The sequence below is a fragment of the Sus scrofa genome, chromosome 8 (assembly GCF_000003025.6).
Source record: "Sus scrofa isolate TJ Tabasco breed Duroc chromosome 8, Sscrofa11.1, whole genome shotgun sequence".
Lineage (NCBI taxonomy): Eukaryota > Metazoa > Chordata > Mammalia > Artiodactyla > Suidae > Sus > Sus scrofa.
In genome coordinates, this window is record NC_010450.4 from 77,829,476 (window position 1) to 77,849,381 (window position 19,906).

The 19,906-nt window shown below is 40.8% G+C and overlaps 1 protein-coding gene across 15 annotated transcripts in view; it reads left to right on the forward strand.

Moving 5' to 3' along the window:
* SH3D19 (SH3 domain containing 19) overlaps positions 1–19,906 on the forward strand; it is a 187,020-nt gene that overhangs the window by 140,083 nt on the left and 27,031 nt on the right. For all 15 annotated transcript variants that reach the window (XM_021100631.1, XM_005666819.3, XM_021100625.1 and 12 more), the window contains 2 exons: positions 6,357–6,464; positions 10,123–10,238. In XM_021100631.1, the coding sequence (XP_020956290.1) occupies positions 6,357–6,464; positions 10,123–10,238 (224 nt within the window). The remainder of the gene's footprint in view (positions 1–6,356; positions 6,465–10,122; positions 10,239–19,906) is intronic.

Below are 19,906 nucleotides of genomic sequence, written 5' to 3' on the forward strand. Positions count from 1 at the left end.
TGACAGAAAAGTAAGCCAAGGATGGTGAAACTAATTATGATGACAAGCGTATTATTAGAGACAGGTAATAGGCAGAAAACTACATTATCATCAGTGTTTTTCTCAACCCAGTAATGAAGACCATGTGGGTATAGGTGTAAAGGGGCCTGCCTGTTTGGCAGCGGGTGTAGAAAAAATTGGTGTTGATGTGAGGGGCTAGATGGAGGGCAGAGTAAACACTGCAAATAAAAGTAGGGAGAGATGTCATTGCCTTTCCTCAGATTTGTATAGGAGATTCTTTTGAAAATGGTTGTTTTTTTTCCAGTGGAAGCAAGAGCAAACAGTCTGTGATAGAGAAAATGATAACTCCAGGATTTTTAACCCTTTTTGATCACAGAACTGTGAGAACCTGATTAGGCTATGAATCTTTTTCTCCCTTGAAAATAACCCTTTTGTGGATGTATGCACAATTGGAGGTACAATTTCCAGAGTTTCAAGGGCCTATTCTTGGACCCCAGATTAAGGACTTCTTCTACAGGATGTTGGGAATAACCTTCAGTGGACTGCTTAAATAAATTATAGTGCATCCACACAGTAGCATACTGTGCAGTAACTAAAAAAGAGGCAAACCACCTATTATCTGTACTGTGGACAACCTCCAAGATATTATTAGGTGAAAATTTCAAGGTATAGCTAATATCATTCATTATTTTAGCTACTGTTAGTGTTAACACACACACAGGCGAATATGCTGTGTCTTTGGAAGATGTATAAAAAATTGGTAACAAAGGTTGTCTTTTTTTTTGCCATTTCTTGGGCCACTCCCGCCGGCATATGGAGGTTCCCAGGCTAGGGGTCCAATCGGAGCTGTAGTCGACGGCCTACACCAAGCCACAGCAACGCAGGATCCGAGCCGCGTCTGCAACCTACAGCACAGCTCACGGCAACGCTGGATCATTAACCCACTGAACAAGGCCAGGGTTGAACCCGCAACCTCATGGTTTCTAGTTGGATCCGTTAACCACTGTGCCACGACTGGAACTCCCACAAAGGTTGCCTTTTACGAGGGAATCCAGTAGGCAGGAGAGGGTGGGGGAAGCTGGTTTTCAAATATCTGAACATAAGAATGAGGATGAACGAACCCAAGAGAGATACCTTTTGTCTTTCCCACAGAGAAAGAGCTGCCTCCCACCCTGATCCTCAGCCTGTGAGAGTAGAAATTTTAAAAATAATAAAATACGGTTTTTCTAGATAATTATTTTATTCAAGGAGTTCCCATCATGGATCTTCAGAAACGAATCTGACTAGCATCTGTGAGGATGCAGGTTCAATCCCTGGCCTCGATCAGTGAGTCATGAGCTGTGGTGGAGGTTCCAGACTCCGCTCAGATCTGGCGTGGCTGTGGCTGTGGTGTAGGCCAGCAGCTGTAGCTCCGATTCGACCTAGCGTGGAAACCTCCATGTGCCATGGGTACGGCCCTAAAGAGACAATAAATAAATAAGTAAATTATTGGGGTTCTCGTCATGGCCCAGTGGAAACGACTCTGACTAGCATCCATTAGGACACCGTTTCTATCCCTGGCCTCATTCAGTGGGTTAAGGATCCAGCATTGCAGAGAAGTGTGGCATAAGTTGCAGACACAGCTTGGATCCCAGGTTGCTGCGGCTATGGCGTAAGCCTGCAGGGGAAGTTCAGATTGGACCCCTAGCCTGGGAACTTCCATATACCATGGGTGCAGCCCTAAAAAGACAAAAAACAAAACAAAAAAAACAAAAGCTAATTATTTTGAACTAAATATGTCTAAATTAGACAAATTCAAATACACGTAACTATTATTTTCTATTATTATAATTATGAGGAATAGTATTTTTTTAAAAAGTTTTTATTTTTCTAGTTACTTTATGGAAAAATTTATGGACATTATTGCCTTGAAAAAGCAGCTAAAGAGACAAGAATTTTCATATTTTTCCTCTTATTTCTAAGTGTCTTTTGCTGTGGTTTGTTTGACGGGGGCGGCAGGAGGCAGGGATCGCATGGGGGCGGGCAGGGAGGCGGCTATTTCCGCTTAATTTTGTAACTTTTTCATGTGATTGAATTTATTGGTTTTTTTCAGTTACAAAGTAACATATATATTTGCTGTACCAAGTCAAACAATACACTTAGAGGAAAAAATTTAATCTCCCTCCAATCTATTCATATCTACAGAGTAACTAATATGAAGCCTGTTATATGTAGCTTTCTATGAGTTTGGCTGTTCCAAACCAAAACTTGCAAAAATGTGCACATACATGTGCTTTTCTTGCTTTTTACAAACATATTTGCCATACCATACCAGTTATTCAGCAGCTTGCCTTTTTAATTTAGCAGTGAGGTTTTGGGACTTCTCTTCAGGCTGGTAGATTGAAGTCTAACTCCTTGTTTCCTTAGACCTGCCTGCTATTCCCTAGCATGAGCACAGCAAGGCAGAGTCAGCATTTCTCCTATTGATAGGTATGTTGTCTTGCTTTTAATTTTCTAGATTTTTTTTTGGCCACTATAAGAAATGCTGTCGTAAAAACTTGCACAGACATTTTCCCTTCTACTAGTGCTTTTATTTCTGAAGAATAAATTTCCAAAAGTGAGACTACTAGTTAAAGGTTAAAACTTAGATTCATAGTATCAGTGATCCAGTTTCCAGCCTGGCAACACCTGGACTTCCAAATGTGAGGTGCCATCCTTGCTTTGTATGTTTCCCACTTACATTGCTGCTGGAAAAAAATTCCCCTCTAGTGAAAAGATATAAAAAGTAAACATGCTGTGTAGCTAGAGAGAAACTGGCACACCATCAAGAGGAAAAACAGGCCTCTGGCCCCACCTTCTCATTGAAGTGATGCTGTTTGTCCTCCCAGCTTATCTGCAGGCCTCTTCTGGATTGCAGCCCAGGACGGCATGCAGACACAGCGGCAGGTGCCCGAGCACTGACTTGGTGCGCACTGCTGGGGGAGGTCATTAAACAGCCCTGCTCCTGCCAGACAGCCGCAGTGCTGAAACGCCAGCACCTCTTTGCACCTCTTTGCTTCACTGTGTTGAGAAAGTTGGTTTTTTGTGGGGGTTTTTTGTTTGTTTGTTTGTTTTTTGAGACATGTAGAGATGTGACCTGAGTGCAAGTTATTAAAGAGCAGCTAATGATATTAAAAATAAAGATAAAAAAAGAGAAAGTGGGGAGCTAGGACACTTTGAATACTTTGTATTTAAATTGTACCTTGCTACTTCTGTTTAAAACCTTCAGGTTTAAACATGTGACACTTTAACAATAAGTTGAGACCTGCAGGATTGGGGGTGGGGTTCCCTGAGGCCAGTCCTCATTTGGGATGTCCTTGTGGGCAGCCCTCCAAGGACACTGAATAGCCCCTTTTCTCCTTTCCCTGCCTGCCTTGTCTGTGCTCTTACTCCTGGAATGAGAGAGAAGGTGGGCTAGTGGCCCAGCATTTCATATAAGTTGGGAGACAACTGAAGTAATTCTATGCTCAAGATTTTCTTCTCCCTCCACACCCAGCCTCAAACACCAACTAAAAACCTATCCTAAGAACTAACAGATTATAGGGGCCCAAAACAGCCATTAAAGCAGAAATGCCACTTGAATGGTAGAGCCCAGTGAACAATTATCAACCTTAATCCTTTTCTTGAATTTTTGGTCCTTTTCCCAGAGGATATTACAGCCTACACTGAGGGGCAGGTGGACAGTCAAGTTTCTGCCACAGCCAGGAAAGGAAGGTTGCTCCAAGGAGGCAAAGTGGGAGCAACAGCATGGGAGAGAGATGGACAGAAAGGACAGATATGCATGCTCCTGTGTTTGACTAGAATATATGCCAGGATTGTATGGGGGTCTTCAAATTCTTTCATTTCAGCTAGCATTACTCAGACTAGATGAAACGTTCAGGGAGTTCAGTTTCAGGTGCTGTTTGCAAGAATAGAATTTAGTACTTGCAGACTGACCCCTTTTTCCCACGGACACTGCTGTTCCCTAAAGACTAGATGTGTATTATTCAGCTTGGAAGAACTATTAGAATATGTAAAATCCAGTTGTTGCAAAGATGGGTCTTGGGTTCTCCCCTCCCTCACCCTGCGTACTCCCATTTCATGGTGCAGCCTGCTTCCCTCTTGCCCAACCTGAAGCTCCCCTTGCAGTAGCAGGGCTCACCTTCTAATACACCGCACGAGTCACTTATCTATTCTATTTCTTATTTATTGGCTCTGTCTCCCACTGGAATGTAGGTGTCATAAGGGCAGAGTTCTTTGCTCTGTTCACTGCTCACAGCACCTGGAGTAGTGTCTGATACACAGCAGGCAGCCAGTCAGTACACAAATGAATGAAAGTGAAAAAGCAGGTTACAAAGAAATAGATACAAAACTATCCTATATCTATTTTCAAGATACCTCCATAATAATATATGTGATATAGAAAAAACAACTCTAGACAGATACATGAAATTTTAGGTAATAATCATTGCTGGAGGGGTGGGATTACAGGAGATAATTCTGTCATATATTTCTCAGTGTGTTCCATTTTTACAATGAATAATACTTTTGAAGTGAAAAATAATGCTATAACAAAATAAGGAATTAAAGGTGTTCCTGCTGCAGTGTGGTGTATTAAGAATCCGACTGCAGTGGCTCAGGTTGCTGTGGAGGTACAGGTTTGATCCCCAGCCCAACACAGTGGGTTAAAGGATCCACTGTTGCTACAGCTGTAATATAGTTTGCACCTGCAGCTCAGATTCAGTCTCTGGCCCAGAAACTTCCATATGCTATGGGCACTGCCATTAAAAAGAGGGGAATTAAAGAATTTGGTTAGACCTTAGAGAAGGAGCTTTGTTTGTTTTCTGGGGATGTGGTTACAATGGAAGAAAGTGATATTATCGCCAGAGCCTTTTTTGAAAGTTTGATATTGTTTTGATGATGTTGAGTTGGATTTTTGAATTTAGACAGGACTTATTACCTCATTAATGAGCTGATAGACCAGTTTCCATAGAGGGCTCATCTAATTTTTTTTCTCTCGGTAGCCTAACAGTAATTATTTTATCTAGCATGCCATCTGGGGGTCTTACTTAGGTGATAAATAATAAACTAAAAATAGGATTGTACATTACTGCCCTGTCTCCCCACCTCGCACCACTACTGGCACATCATAGGCAGACATGTGAGAGCAAATGACTAGTGAGTGCGTGATGTTTTGGTAGCAGGTGTTATGGTGCGTGGATGGGAAGGGCAAGCGTCAGGGGGCTGAAAGGCCTTCTTATCTTTAGCTCAGCTCCTCCCGTATCCTGAAAGAACTGGTCAGCAAAAGGTGCTCATTGAATGCAGCTCATAACAAGCCGAACATGAGTGCTGTTCATCACAGGAGCTGTGGCATGCGTGGTTTTATAGAGAGGGTCTCCCCACAGGCAAGATCCATAGAACAGGTGCAGAACAGCATAGATTCATCCTGCCTCTTGTGGAGTAAAGGCAAAAGCAGCCTCATGAGATCCTGTGTGTTGTATGCAATACGCATTATGCAACACTTGGTTTTATTTTTGCTAATCTATTTATTTTTAGATTTCTCCTCTTTTAAAACTTTTATGGTCATTTCCCCAACTACTAAGAAGGACATTTACATTAAAGAAAAAAAGACTGTCTCTTTCAATTAAAAAAAAAAAAAGTTTGACGGTTTTGCTTTTGTTTAAAATACTCTCCCTGAGCACATACTGTTCATTTTAAATAAATTGATTAAGATGGAGAAATGCCAAGTCATGTAATCATTGCCTTAAAATTAAATATTTGAAAGAAAATGTCTTGTTTTATTTCTAAGATAAAACATTTTCTGTTTTCATGTTAATGAAGTGTGTTCTTTACTACTCAATCAGAAACTGCAGAGCACACACCACCACCACCTGCCCAGGCACAAGGTTAGAGGGTGGGGGTGAATGGGGCCTTTCCCCAGCAGGGCAGGCTCAGGAGCGCTGGGGCAAAGAGGCTGTCCTTCCTGAAGGATCCAGGAGGCTTCCCAATTGGGGCAGGGGCGGGGGAGAAATTGGCTCTGAGTTTCAATTGTCCCTCATGTTCAGGCAGACACTTATGAAATGATTGCACTCCCTTGGAAGATAGCTTCTACATAATTGAAGATTGTCCTGGATCTCTCTCATCAGAGAGGAAGAAAAGCCACATGAATTATTTACAGAGCACCAAGTTATTTCCTTTCATGAGCCCTGACTTTGTTTTTGTCTCTGCAAACTGAGATTGTGTTTATCCATGAATAGTTTTCCCTAGGGCATGAAAAATATGACTCTTTAATTATGAATGAGGTTTTTTGTTTGAGTCCGTGTTAACTAAAACATGCAAAATAAACTGTTTTTCATTAGATCCTTTTCAGCTCCCCACAAAAACAGAACCAACAAAGGAACGAGCAATTCAACCAGCGCCCACCAGGAAGCCCACTGTGATTCGAATTCCAGCCAAACCAGGAAAATGTGAGCACTTATTTCTCTGCTTCACTTATTTGCTTCTGCAAGAGCCTGGGAGAAATATATGCTAATTTATCAATGTCTACTTTTTAAAGTATGTGTAATTGGCCATTTTTTATTATTATTAGTCATAGTCAAGGACATTTTACAGCAAAGTTGTTTTTTCACAATTTTTTAGACAATTACTACAGTAAGTTTGGATTTCATTTCTCTTTCACATGGGAGCCTAAAACTCAGAACAATTGTAATACCCTATGTTAGTGCCAGCAGTAATACCCTATGGTAGGCAAGTACTTGAAAATGATAGCAAATAAAGTTGTGTAGGTCTATCAGGAGTATATTATTCTAATTAGCATAATATAAATAGAGCTATGTGTGAATTGTGTGAAGAGCAGTAACCAAAATTTATAAAAACATAACAATGCACAAAAATATTTTTTATTTAGTGTAACACTACATTTTTATGTAATTCCTTACTTGGTTTTTTAATGATACAATAAATGAAATTTTGTATGAATTTCAATAGGTACTGAAAATAAATCCAATATTATTATAAGAGAGAATCTAAGAGGGCCAGAACTATTTACCTTACACCCTAGAGATTAGAAAAGTGTGTATGTGTGCACGCGAATGCATGTACAGCAGGTTCCAGAGCAGTTTTTGGCATTGCTCAGGGGTCACACAGCTTTCTCTGTGTGCCCCAGTTTTCCTTTCATTTCCATCAGTGCTTCGGCATGGGCTAGGTGCATCCTACTTTTGTCTAAGAGGAGAATCTGCTCATCATTCCCCCCTAGCAGTAGAACAAGTGTCCAGTCCTTCACCCACAGCATCCCAGGGTTATATATACTGTAGGCATTCCCTAGGATGCCATGAAACCCCTTTAGTTTAGAAGTTTGGTTTCTCTATAAAGTACTACCCAGAACACATTGGTTATGGTCTCTTGATGGTTTTATTAACTGATAGCTCTAAGCCATGTAGTGAGAAGATTGAATGGAGTTACTGTGAGAATGAAGAGGAGAGAAAGTCAAGGGTACCAAATTCTAGTGGGTTCTCACTTCTGGGGAGGTTATATGGTCATGTTAGATTAAAGAACTGGTGACCTGGTTTTTTTTGACAGCCTTAAAGAGCCCACAGATCAGTGATATGACAGCTCATTGGGTTGTCTGCCTGCTTGCTGTTATCTTGTTAAAAGTATTTGGGATTTCAATAAACTTCATGAGATAGAGTGGTAATAAATATTGCCCGAAGCTCATGTGGCTTTTAGCAATACAACTTTCACATTTAAATGTATTCTCCTGCTGCGTCAGGGTTCCCACGACTCTCTAGTTTGATTTGCTAGGAGTGCTCACAGGACTTAGCATGTCGTTGTGTGCATGGCTGTGGTTTATTACTGCAGAAGCTTGCAAAGCCAAATCAGCAAAGGGAAAAGGCACACAGGGTAAAGTCTGGGGGAAGCAAACTTCTAGAAGTCCTATCCCAGTGGAGTCACTCAGGACATACCTAACTCCCCCCGCCCCCCGGCAACCCACTGTGACAACATGTGTGACATGTTGTCAACCAGAGACACCCATTAGAGACTCAGTACCCAGGATTTTACTGGGGGCTGGTCAGAGAGGCATCTCTAGGAATTTTGGCCTGTACCAAAATTCCAGATTCCCAGAAGGAAAGCAGGTGTTCGGCATAAACCAAATTCTCTTGTTTTACCAGTGGGAACCTTCCTGAAGTCCAAGTTCCTAGGTGCCAGCAAGGACCAACCTTACAACTCAGGGCTGCCATGTTTACTCTTCTCTGCAAACTTATCATTTATCAGTAATCCTGAAATCCTAAGAAGGGCATGTTGAGGAAGCACTTTTATTATTCTGACAGAACTCCAGGAACTATTAGTTAATGTGTTCTGTACTGCTCTCTGTGAGAGAACTGAAGTGCAGGTCCTGGAGAATTATATCTATTTATACCAAAAAAAGAGTTCTCCAGAACTTTATTATTATGGTGATTAAGCAATACGTATATGCTATGAAGGAAGAAGAGTAAGACCTGTAGTATCTGAAGAACTTGGGATGCACAAGGGGGGAAAGCAACAGCTTTGTGGTGCAAAACTCCTTGCTCTTTGAACCTGTTGACTTCTTGCCCTGGGACCTGTTTCTTCTGACTAGAATGCCCTTTACTTGGATATCTGTACAGCTCCGTCCTTCGCTGTTCCTTCGGGTCTTTGCTCAAATGCCACTATTCTCATTGAGACCCTCACTGGCTACATTATTTGAACTTGAAAATCCACCTCCCCCACATGCCCAACCAGAGAATTACTGTATCCCTTCCTTCCAGTAAGGTATTGCCTCTCTACTTCTATGTTATTAGTACTTTGTACCCTTCAGTTGTTTGTCACACCAATATTATATCCTAAATGATTCATTGTTTCCTTGTAAGAAAAAGGAAACTGTAGCACAGAGAAAATCTTCAAGGTGCCCACTGAGTCCAGCTGTCCCTGTGTGTCTTAACTCCCAGAGCAGCCCTACCTCTCACCAAGAACGCTCGCCCTTCTCTAAATCATTGTTTTCCTAGTAGCTGGCCTGAGTATTTTCCTCCTTTTGAGAGTGTTTTCTTGTCTGTGGATAAAACAGGAACCTGACAAACCATCCTCTTGTTAGAGGTTTTTTTGTGTGACATGGAAGCAAAGTGTTCACCTGAATGAGAAAAAATTCCCACCCGCTTTAAATGCCTATGCCTGTAAAAGGTGGCTTTGACCTTCTTAGTATGTTACAGTCATCCTCTTGGAGAAGTGTTTGCACACACATTTTAATTAGCTGTCACTAATTAAATCTGGTCATCTTTGTTCTCTTTTTAAAATAAGTTGGGAGTATTCTGTCTCTGGGTTAAGGATGTAGTTTGGATGTAAAGATATTGTTTGTTAAAATGAGAGCAATTAAGCCCATTAATCTAGAGCTAATGAATTAGAAAACATGTTTAATTATTTGGATGGGGGAGGGTTGACCACACCTCCTACTAAGGAGGTGTAAGCCTTATTACAAAGAACACAGGCTGTTAGGTTCAAACCCCGATCTAAGCATTGCTAGCGTTATGGCCTGGATAGCTCATTTATTTCCTTCTCAGCTTCGGTTTCTTCATCTGTAAATGGGCGTGATATTGTCCAGCATAGTACTGTCCCATATGGTAGCCACTTACCACAGGTGGCTGCTGAGCACTTGGCATGTGGCTAGTGCAACTGAGGCACTGAAATTTTAATTTTATTTAATTTTAATTAAGATTTAAATTTAAATTGCCACTTGTCGCTACTAGCTAGTAGACTCAGCAAATCTGGTACTTAGACCTTGGTTGGTTGGTTGGGTCACATACACTTAGATGTATGTGAATAAAGGGTCTTAATTTAACACCTGGCACATGGAAGTTTCTCAACAAATGCTGGCTGCTGTTGTAATCATTTAGTATTATTTTTACTCTTTACAGAACATTTGGTAAAATTGACCAATGCCTACTAACCCATCATTTTCTGAGGTTGCCAGGAGCTCCTTCTCATTTGCTTAGCTGTCCAGTCTTTGTGTGGATCTTTTACCAGAGCCATTTTCCTCAGGAGCCAAGCTACAGTCATTTCATTCTTTGAAATCCCTGAAGACTAGAAATTATTGATGAATTTTCGCTATTTTTCCAGGTTTACCCGAGGAGGATCCACAAAGCCCACCTCCTCTCCCTGCTGAAAAACCTATTGGAAATACTTACAGCTCAGTAGCTGGAAAATTCAGTAATGCTGACAGAACTAGAAACTTGGTAAGTGGTCATTCTAGATCGTCTTAGGTTGAAGACTAAGCCATGCACTAATTTTAAGTATTTAGCCGATGTCTGAATTATTTTACTGTTGGATTTCCTTGGTGTCTCAGCAGGTTAAGGATCCAGCGTTATCACTGCAGTGGCTCTGATTACTGCTTGTGGCGTAGGTTCAATCCCTGGCTCTGGAATGTTTGTATGCCACAAGTATGGCCAAAAAATATATATATTTTTTTCTATTGGTCAGATTAAAAAACCTTTTATTACAAACCAATTCCTAAGTTCCATGTACTTATTTAATATTTTTTAAATATCTATAGAATGAATTAAGCTAATTCTTTGAGCCTCATCATAAAATAATTTGCTCTGTACCAATAAAATAACATTGTCTTTTAAATAGCAGTAATAATGAAGAAGTTATTGAAAATCTCTAAAAACCTTCAATTTTTGTGGAAACAAGTTTAGTTTAATTATCAGTTTTATTAAAAATACCCAATTAGTGACATAATTTTAAGACAATTATCATAAGAATTTGTTCATCTGACTTTAAGGGAGAATTATTTTTTAAATTTAAAAATTAGGAATTCCCATCTTGACTCAGCGGAAACGAATCCGACTAGCTAGCACCCATGAGGATGCAGGTTCCATCCCTCACTCAGTGGGTTAAGGATCCAGCGTTGCCATGAGTGGTGGTGTAGGTCGAAGACATGGCTTGGATCCTGTGTTGCTGTGGCTGTGGCATAGGCCAGTAGCTAGAGCTCTGATTTGACCTCTAGCCTGGGAACCTCCATATGCCTCCGGAGCAGCCATAAAAAGACAAAAACTTAAAAAAATAAATAAATAAAAATTAGTGCTTTATTATGTACTTGTTAAGAGTTCAGAGTGGTCAAAAAGTTTTACATATATACATTTTTTAAAAATTTCAACCTCAATACCATTTCCTTATGCTTTTTGAAATTCCCACATGGTAGATTATCTTTAAGGTTTGTTTCAAAAGAAACCAGTTCTTAAAGTCTTTGAGCCAAATTTTCAGTCCAAATTTCATAATAGTTTTACATTGTGCATTGACTAGGCTTATTATTACATGCAAACCCATCTAATCATCTAGTGAAGAGAAATTTCTTTGAAGGAGACATTAAATTGAATTAGCCAATATCAAGTTAATGAGATTTTCCTGTAGGCTGAATTAAAATTTAGTGATCACTTGCATTTCAAAGTACTTGGTAATAAATTTTTATTAAAACAGGGCTAAGAAAACCCAAAAGAGGATAACAGGGTTCCCACCATACTATCATTGGATGGGCAAATCCCAAATTTCCATGGAGGAAAAGTTACTTGAGAAGGTTACTGGCTTCTACTCTAAAGGGCTGTGAGAGGATGATGAATAGACATACATATCATTCATTAGTCATGCAGTGGGCTTTGTAAACTGTATAGCTCGATTAAAATATTAAGTATTATTACATTTGGGGTTAAGCAATCCACAGAGCAACTCCAACATTTTAGAAAAATAGAAAAGGAAGTTAGGGAAAAAAAAGGCAAGATGGCAGAAGAGTAGGGGGACACGCTCGCCCTCTCCCACAAACACACACACACACAAAAAACACATCTACAGGTTAAACAACTTGCACAGAACAGCAGTTAATAGCTGGCAGAAGAATCTAAACTCCAATAACGGCAAGAATCTCGTGACATAACTGGGTAAAACAAAAGAAAAGAGGAGAGTGAGAGAAGGGGAATCGGAGCTGGACGGGTGCTCCCAAAAGGGCACTGTGGAGGAGAAAGGGATCCCACACCCTGGCAAGTCACCCACTCTACGGAAAGATCAACCGAATTGGAGGAATGCAGAGAAGAGCACAGCAGTAAGTCTGAGTTCCGAAGAGCAGGGTGAGAACCGAACAGATCATCTGTGAACTACTGGCACAGTCACCAAAAACCGAGATGCTTGGGTCGGGGCTGGGCACCAAGACCTCGGCTCTGGAGGTTAGTCCCCGGGAACGGGCTGGGGTGGATGGTGCTGAGACTGCTTGGGGGACCAGGAAGCTGAGTGTTGTGGTTGCAGAGCACAATATGCTAAGGACTGGGAGGTGGAAAGCCACATCAGAGGGAACCTGGGAGAAGAGCTGGATCTGCAGGAGAGACAAGGCGTCAGAGGAGGAGGGGTGGGCCACCATAGAATACTCCCCACACCACAGTGAGCTCACTCACCCACCAACTATCAGAAAGCTGTGCTTCCCAGTGCATCTCCCCTCCCACTACCCTGTGCCAGCGTGCCGGACCTGAGGCTGCCTGCCATCCCGGAGGGCTGTCCTCACCATTTGCAGGAAGCCGACCACTGCAGGGGCTTTCCCTGTCCTGGCCTACCTGCCCTATGGAGGGGCTACACCCCCGCAGAGCAGCACCCAGTACCGCTAGCCCCCAAGAAAAGGCCCACAACCCAGAAAAGCTAGTACAAGCTCAGCCTGGCTGTGCAAATTTGCCTCCATTTCCCTGCGATCCTGCCAGTCCCTGCTGCCTTGGGGAAGAGCCCCTTGGGTTCCCAGCAGCCCAGCTGGCTGCTACCGCCCTTGGGGGGTGCTGCACTCCCGTGGAACAGCTGACCAGCACTGCCAGCCCCCTAGAAGAGCCCCACAGCCAAGTAACACCAGAGCAAGCTCTGCCCGGTCATGTGAAATCTGCTTCAATCACAGTACAGACCTCCCAGTCCTGTCTGCCCTCAGGAAGTCCTCCTTTGCTTCAGAGAGACCATGTCAGCCCCGCCCATCCCCGAGAAAACCCACGCTGCCTCAAAGAAGATGACCAACAACGCCAGCCCCTGGGAAACATTCCACAGCAGTGCCAAGGCAAACCCTGTCCGGCCACGGGGAGTACAACTCCACCAAGAAAAAGAAAACAACAAGCAAGATGGAGAAGCTGAGAAACCACCCCCAGTTAAACCAACAGAGGATCTCACCTAAAGCAGTCAACAATGAAATAGCCCTCTGCAGTCTGACAGACTTGAAGTTCAAAAGGGAAATAGTGAAAATACTGAAGGAATTAAGACAAGATATGAACAGTAATGCACATACCCTCAGAAAGGAACTAGAAAATATAAGGAGGAGCCAAGAAAAACTAGAAAATTCATTTGCAGAGGTACAAACTGAGCTAAGGGCAGTAAAAACCAGAATGAATAATGCAGAAGAACGAATTAGTGATGTGGAAGATAGAATAATGGAAATCATGCAAACAGGACAGCAGACAGAAAACCAAATGGAAAAAACATGAAAGCAATATAAGAGACCTATGGGATAATATAAAGCAGGCCAATCTATACATAATAGGAATTCCAGAAGGAGCAGAAAAAGATAAGGGAATGGAAAATATATTTGAAGAAATTACCACTGGAAACTTCCCAAAGCTAAAGGATACTGATTTCAAGATACAGGAAGCACAGAGGGCCCCAAACAATTTGAACCCAAATAGACCCACACCAAGACACATTATAATAAAAATGGCAAAAGTTAATGATAAAGAGAGGATCCTAAAGGCAGCAAGAGAAAGGCAAAATGTTACCTATAAGGGAACCCCCATAAGGTTATCAGCTGATTTCTCTTCAGAAACTCTACAGGCCAGGAGGGAATGGCAAGAGATATTTAAAGTGCTAAAAGGAAAAAATATGCAACCTAGAATACTCTATCCAGCAAGAATATCATTTAAAATTGAAGGGGAAATAAAATTTTTTTCCAACAAACAAAAGCTAAAAGAATACAGCAATACAAAACCAGGCTAAAAGAAATATTGAAAGGCCTTCTCTAAACCAAAAAGAAAGGAATGAGGAAGCCACAATCAGGGAGCAGTCACTCAGGTAAGCCAGATTTAATCATGAACATGTTTAAAACAAAATAAAATTAAAAAGAAAAAAAAGAGTCATCAAAATCATAAAATGTGGGCAAGGGATGTGAGGAAATAAATTCTCTTCTTTTTAAATTTTTTTCTTTTCTTTCTTTCTTTCTTTATTTATTTTTTGTCTGTTTCTCTTCTTAATTTTAGTATAGTAATGAAGTGTTTGAACCTACAGAACCATCAGGCTAAAACACATAATTATAGGAAGGGGTTAGCATTCTTTAAAAACAGGGCAACCACAAATCAAAACCAAACATTGCATTTACAAAAAATGAAAAGAAAAACACTCAAGCAGAAAATAATTGGAGACCATCCAACCAAAAAAAGAAAGGGAGAATGGAGAATCATAGAATCAACTGGAACAGGAGGTTTAAAATGGCAATAAATAATCATCTATCAATTATCACCTTAAATGTCAATGGACTGAATGCTCCAATCAGAAGATACAGAGTGGCTGAGTGGATAAAAAAGCAAAAACCTTCAATCTGCTGCCTACAAGAAACCCACCTTAGGACAAAGGACACATACAGATTGAAAGTGAAGGGGTGGGAAAAAATATTTCATGCCAATAGACATGACAGGAAAGCAGGAGTTGCAACACTCATATCAGACAAAATTGACTTTAAAACAAGACGGAGTTCCCATCGTGGCGCAGTGGTTAACAAATCCAACTAGGAACTATGAGGTTGCGGGTTCGATCCCTGCCCTTGCTCAGTGTGTCAAGGTTCCAGCATTGCCGTGAGCTGTGGTGTAGGTCGCAGACGCGGCTCGGATCCTGTGTTGCTATGGCTCTGGCGTAGGCTGGCGGCTACAGCTCTGATTCGACCCCTAGCCCGGGAACCTCCATATGCCGTAGGAGCAGCCCAAGAAATGCCAAAAAGACAAAAAAAATAAAAAATAAAAAAAATAAAAAATAATAAAACAAAAGACATAAAGAAGGACACTATTTAATGATTAAGGGATCCATCCAAGAAGAGGATATTACTATTGTCAACATACATGCCCCAAATACAGGAGCACCCAGATACATACAACAAATATTAACAGACATAAAGGGAGAAATTGATGGGAATACAATCATAGTAGGAGACTTTAATACCCCGCTCACATCAATGGACAGACCCTCTAGACAGAAAACCAATAAAGCAACAGAGATCCTAAAGGACACAATAGAAAAGTTAGACTTAATTGACATCTTCAGGACACTACATCCAAAAAAAGCAGAATACACATTCTTCTCAAGTGCACATGGAACATTCTCAAGAATCGACCACATACTGAGACACAAAGCTAACCTCAACAAATTTAGAAGCAAAGAAGTTATTTCAAGTATCTTCTCTGACCATAAGGGCGTGAAACTAGAAATCAACCACAGGAAAAAAATGAGAACAAACCTACTACATGGAGACTAAACAACATGTTACTAAAAAACCAGTGGGTCAATGAGGAAATCAAGAAGGAAATTAAAAAATACCTGAAGACAAATGATAATGAAGACACAACCTCTCAAAATCTATGAGACACTGCAAAAGCAGTACTCAGAGGGAAATTCATAGCGATGCAGGCCTTCCTCAAAAAAGAAGAAAGATCTCAAATTGACAACTTAACCCTCCACCTAAACGAATTTGAAAAAGAAGAACAAAAAAGACCTAAAGTCAGCAGAAGGAAGGAAACTATAAAGATCAAAGAGGAAATCAATAAAATAGAGATTCAAAAAACAATACAGAAAAATTAATAAAACCAAGAGCTGGTTCTTTGAAAAGGTAAGCAAAATTGACAAACCCCTGGCTAGACTCACTAAGAAGAGGAGAAAAAGAATGCTAATAAACAAAATTAGAAATGTAAAAGGAGAAATCACAACGGATTCTGCAGAAATAGAAAATACCATAAGAGAATACTATGATCAACTATATGCCAACAAATTTGACAATCTGGAAGAAATGGACAGTTTTCTAGAATCATACAGCCTGCCAAAACTGAATCAAGAAGAAACAGACCAACTGAACAGACTAGAAATGAAATTAAAGATGTCATAAAAACACTCCCTACAAATAAAAGTCCAGGACCAGATGGCTCCACAAGTGAATTCTACCAAACATATAAAGAGGATCTGGTGCCCATCCTCCTTAAAATTTTTCAAAAGGTTGAAGAAGAAGGAACACTCCCAAAGACATTCTATGATGCCACCATCACCCTAATTCCAAAACCAGACAGGGAGACCACCAAAAAAGAGAACTATCGCCCAATATCATTGATGAATATAGATGCAAAAATTCTCAACAAAATCTTAGCCAACCGAATCCAACAACATATCAAAAAAATTATACACCATGACCAGGTTGGGTTCATCCCGGGTTCACAAGGATGGTTCAACATACGCAAATCAATCAACATCATACACCACATTAACAAAAGAAAAGTCAAAAACCATATGATCATCTCAATAGACACAGAAAAAGCATTTGACGAAGTCCAACATCCATTCATGATCAAGACTCTCACCAAAGTGGATATAGAGGGAATATTCCTAAACATAATCAAAGCCATTTATGACAAACCCACAGCAAATATAATACTCAATGGAGAAAAACTGAGAGCCTTCTCACTCAAATGTGGAACAAGACAGGAATGCCCACTCTCACCACTGCTATTCAACATAGTTTTGGAAGTCCTAGCTGCAGCAATTAGACAAACAAAAGAAATAAAAGTCATCCAAATAGGAAGAGAAGAGATAAAACTGTCACTGTATGCAGATGACATGATACTATACATAGGAAACCCTAAGGACTCAACCCAAAAACTACTTGAACTGACTAATAAATACAGCAAAGTAGCAGGATATAAGATTAACATTCAGAAGTCAGTCATATTTCTATATACCAACAATGAAATATTAGAAAAGGAATACAAACATACAATACCTTTTAAAATTGCACCTCAAAAAATCAAATACCTCTGAATACACCTGACCAGGGAGTTAAAGGACTTATATGCTGAGAACTATAAAACTTTAATCAAAGAAATCAAAGAAGATGTAAAGAAATGGAAAGATATTCCATGTCCATGGATTGGAAAAATCAATATTGTAAAAATGGCCATACTACCCAAAGCAATCTGCAGATTCATTGCAATCCCTATCAAATTACCCATGACATTTTTCACAGAACTACAATGAACAATCCAAACATTTATATGGAACGAAAGACCCAGAGTTGTCAAAGCAATCCTGAGAAACAAAAACCAAGCAGGAGGCATAACTCTCCCAGACTTCAAACAATATTCAAAGCCACAGTCATAAAAACAGCATGGTACTGGTACCAAAACAGACAGACCGACCAATGGAACAGAATAGAGAACCCAGAAATAAACCTTGACACCTATGGTCAATTAATCTTTGACAAGGGAGGCAAGAACATAAAATGGGAAAAAGAGTCTATTTAGCAAGCATTGCTGGGAAACCTGGACAGCTGCATGCAAAGCAATGAAACTAGAACACACCCTCACACCATGCACAAAAATAAACTCAAAATGGCGTCAAGACTTAAACATAAGACAGGACACCATCAAACTCCTAGAAGAGAACATAGGCAAACACTCTCTGACATCAACCTCATAAATATTTTCTCAAGTCAGTCTCCCAAAGCAACAGAAATAAGAGCAAAAATAAACCTATGAGACCTAATCAAACTGAAAAGCTTTTGCACAGCAAAGGAAACCAAAAAGACAACTTACAGAATGGGAGAAAATAGTTTCAAATGATGCAACGGACAAGGGCTTAATCTCTAGAATATACAAGCAACTTATACAACTCAACAGCGAAAAAGCCAATCACCCAATGGAAAAATGTGTAAAAGACCTGAATAGACATTTCTCCAAAGAAGATATACAGATGGCCAACAAACACATGAAAAAATGCTCAACATTGCTGATTATAAGAGAAATGCAAATCAAAACTACCATGAGATACCACCTCACTCCAGTCAGAATGGCCATCATTAATAAGTCCACAAATAACAAGTGCTGGAGGGGCTGTGGAGAAAAGGGAATGCTTCTGCACTGTTGGTGGGAATGTCAACTGGTACAGCCACTATGGAGAACAGTTTGGAGATACCTTAGAAATCTATACATAGAACTTCCATATGACCCCACAATCCCACTCTTGGGCATCTATCCGGACAAAACTCTACTTAAAAGAGACACATGCATCCGCACGTTCATTGCAGCACTATTCACAATAGCCAAGACATGGAAACAACCCAAATGTCCATCGACAGATGATTGGATTAGGAAGATGTGTGTATATATACACAACGGAATACTACTCAGCCATAAAAAAGGTTGACATAATGCCATTTGCAGCAACATGGATGGAACTAGAGACTCTCATACTGAGTGAAATGAGCCAGAAAGACAAAGACAAATACCATATGATATCACTTATAACTGGAATCTAATATCCAGCACAAATGAACATTTCCACAGAAAAGAAAATCATGGACCTCGAGAATAGACTTCTGGCCACCCAGGGGGAAGAGGGAGGGAGTGGGAGGGATCGGGAGCTTGGGGTTATGGAATACAACTTGGAATGGATTTACAACAAAATCCTGCTGAGTAGCATTGAGAATTATGTCTAGATACTTATATTGTAACAGAACAAAGGGTGGGACAAAAAACATATACATGTAAGTGTATCTTGGCCCCCATGCTGTACAGCGGAAAAATAAATAAATAAATTTTTAGAAAAAGAATATGTTTAAAATAAAAAAAAAGAATAGGAAGTTAGGATAAACTAAAACATCTGGAGAAGGTACCACATTCCTAGCTGTGTGTACCTCACATGAATAGTGTGAGAGAGCTCCGCCTTGCACTGTTTACAGAGGGTGGGGGCGGAGGGATGCAGGGGCATGGGCACTCTGTGCTGTCCTGTAGCGAATACATACCATGATAGACTCCCTGGGTTTGAAGGAAGAGGGATGAGAAACAGACCACAAGTTAAATGATTTGGCTGAAGCCATGCACGTAGATTTCTAAGGCCAGAAAGTCAAATCCATGCCTAAGAAATTCTTTTGGTTTTGAGAGTTAAAATTAATGAATTTTAGACCAGAGACCATAAAGGCTTCAGGTGTAGGGAATATCTTACCAGTGTGATGACCCCAGAGTAGAGGCATAGTCTTTGACAGTTGTGTCTTCTGATGAGGCCCAGGACAAAGACCTTCTCCTGTTTGTCCTGCCTCAAGTGCTGGGGAACGTTCCATCTCGGGACAAGATGGCTGTAGTTGCAAAACCTCCTCACTTTCTTCTCGGAACTGAGGAGGGACTCCAGGCTAAGGCCGTCATGAGCCCCTGAGGCCCTTCCACAGGGGCAGATACTTGCGTGGAAGGAAGCCCAAGGCGCTGGAGGTGCAGGACAGGAGCAGGCGAGGCACTGCTGGAAGCAGGAGGAGGCCCAGGGGTGCAGGGGACTGGCTGATGACTCAGGACATAAGAAGGGGTAGCCATTCCTGGAGGAGGAGAAGGTACATCCGCAGAGGCTGCTCAGTGATTCCGATAGACATGAAAGTAGTCTTGGAAGAAAAAGCTGTCTTTTGAAAGTAGAGCAAAAAACAGGGATTGTTTTGCAGTTAGAATATAAGAAACCACTCCAAAGAAGATGAAGAAAAAGATGGCATCTGCAGGGGCAGGACGAGTAGAAAAACTGACTTTGCCGGGAACTGAAATGCTTCTCCAGACACATCAAGAACCAAAGTTCAGGGATGTCAGAGCTAGAAAGAAACTACAAAAAGCACATA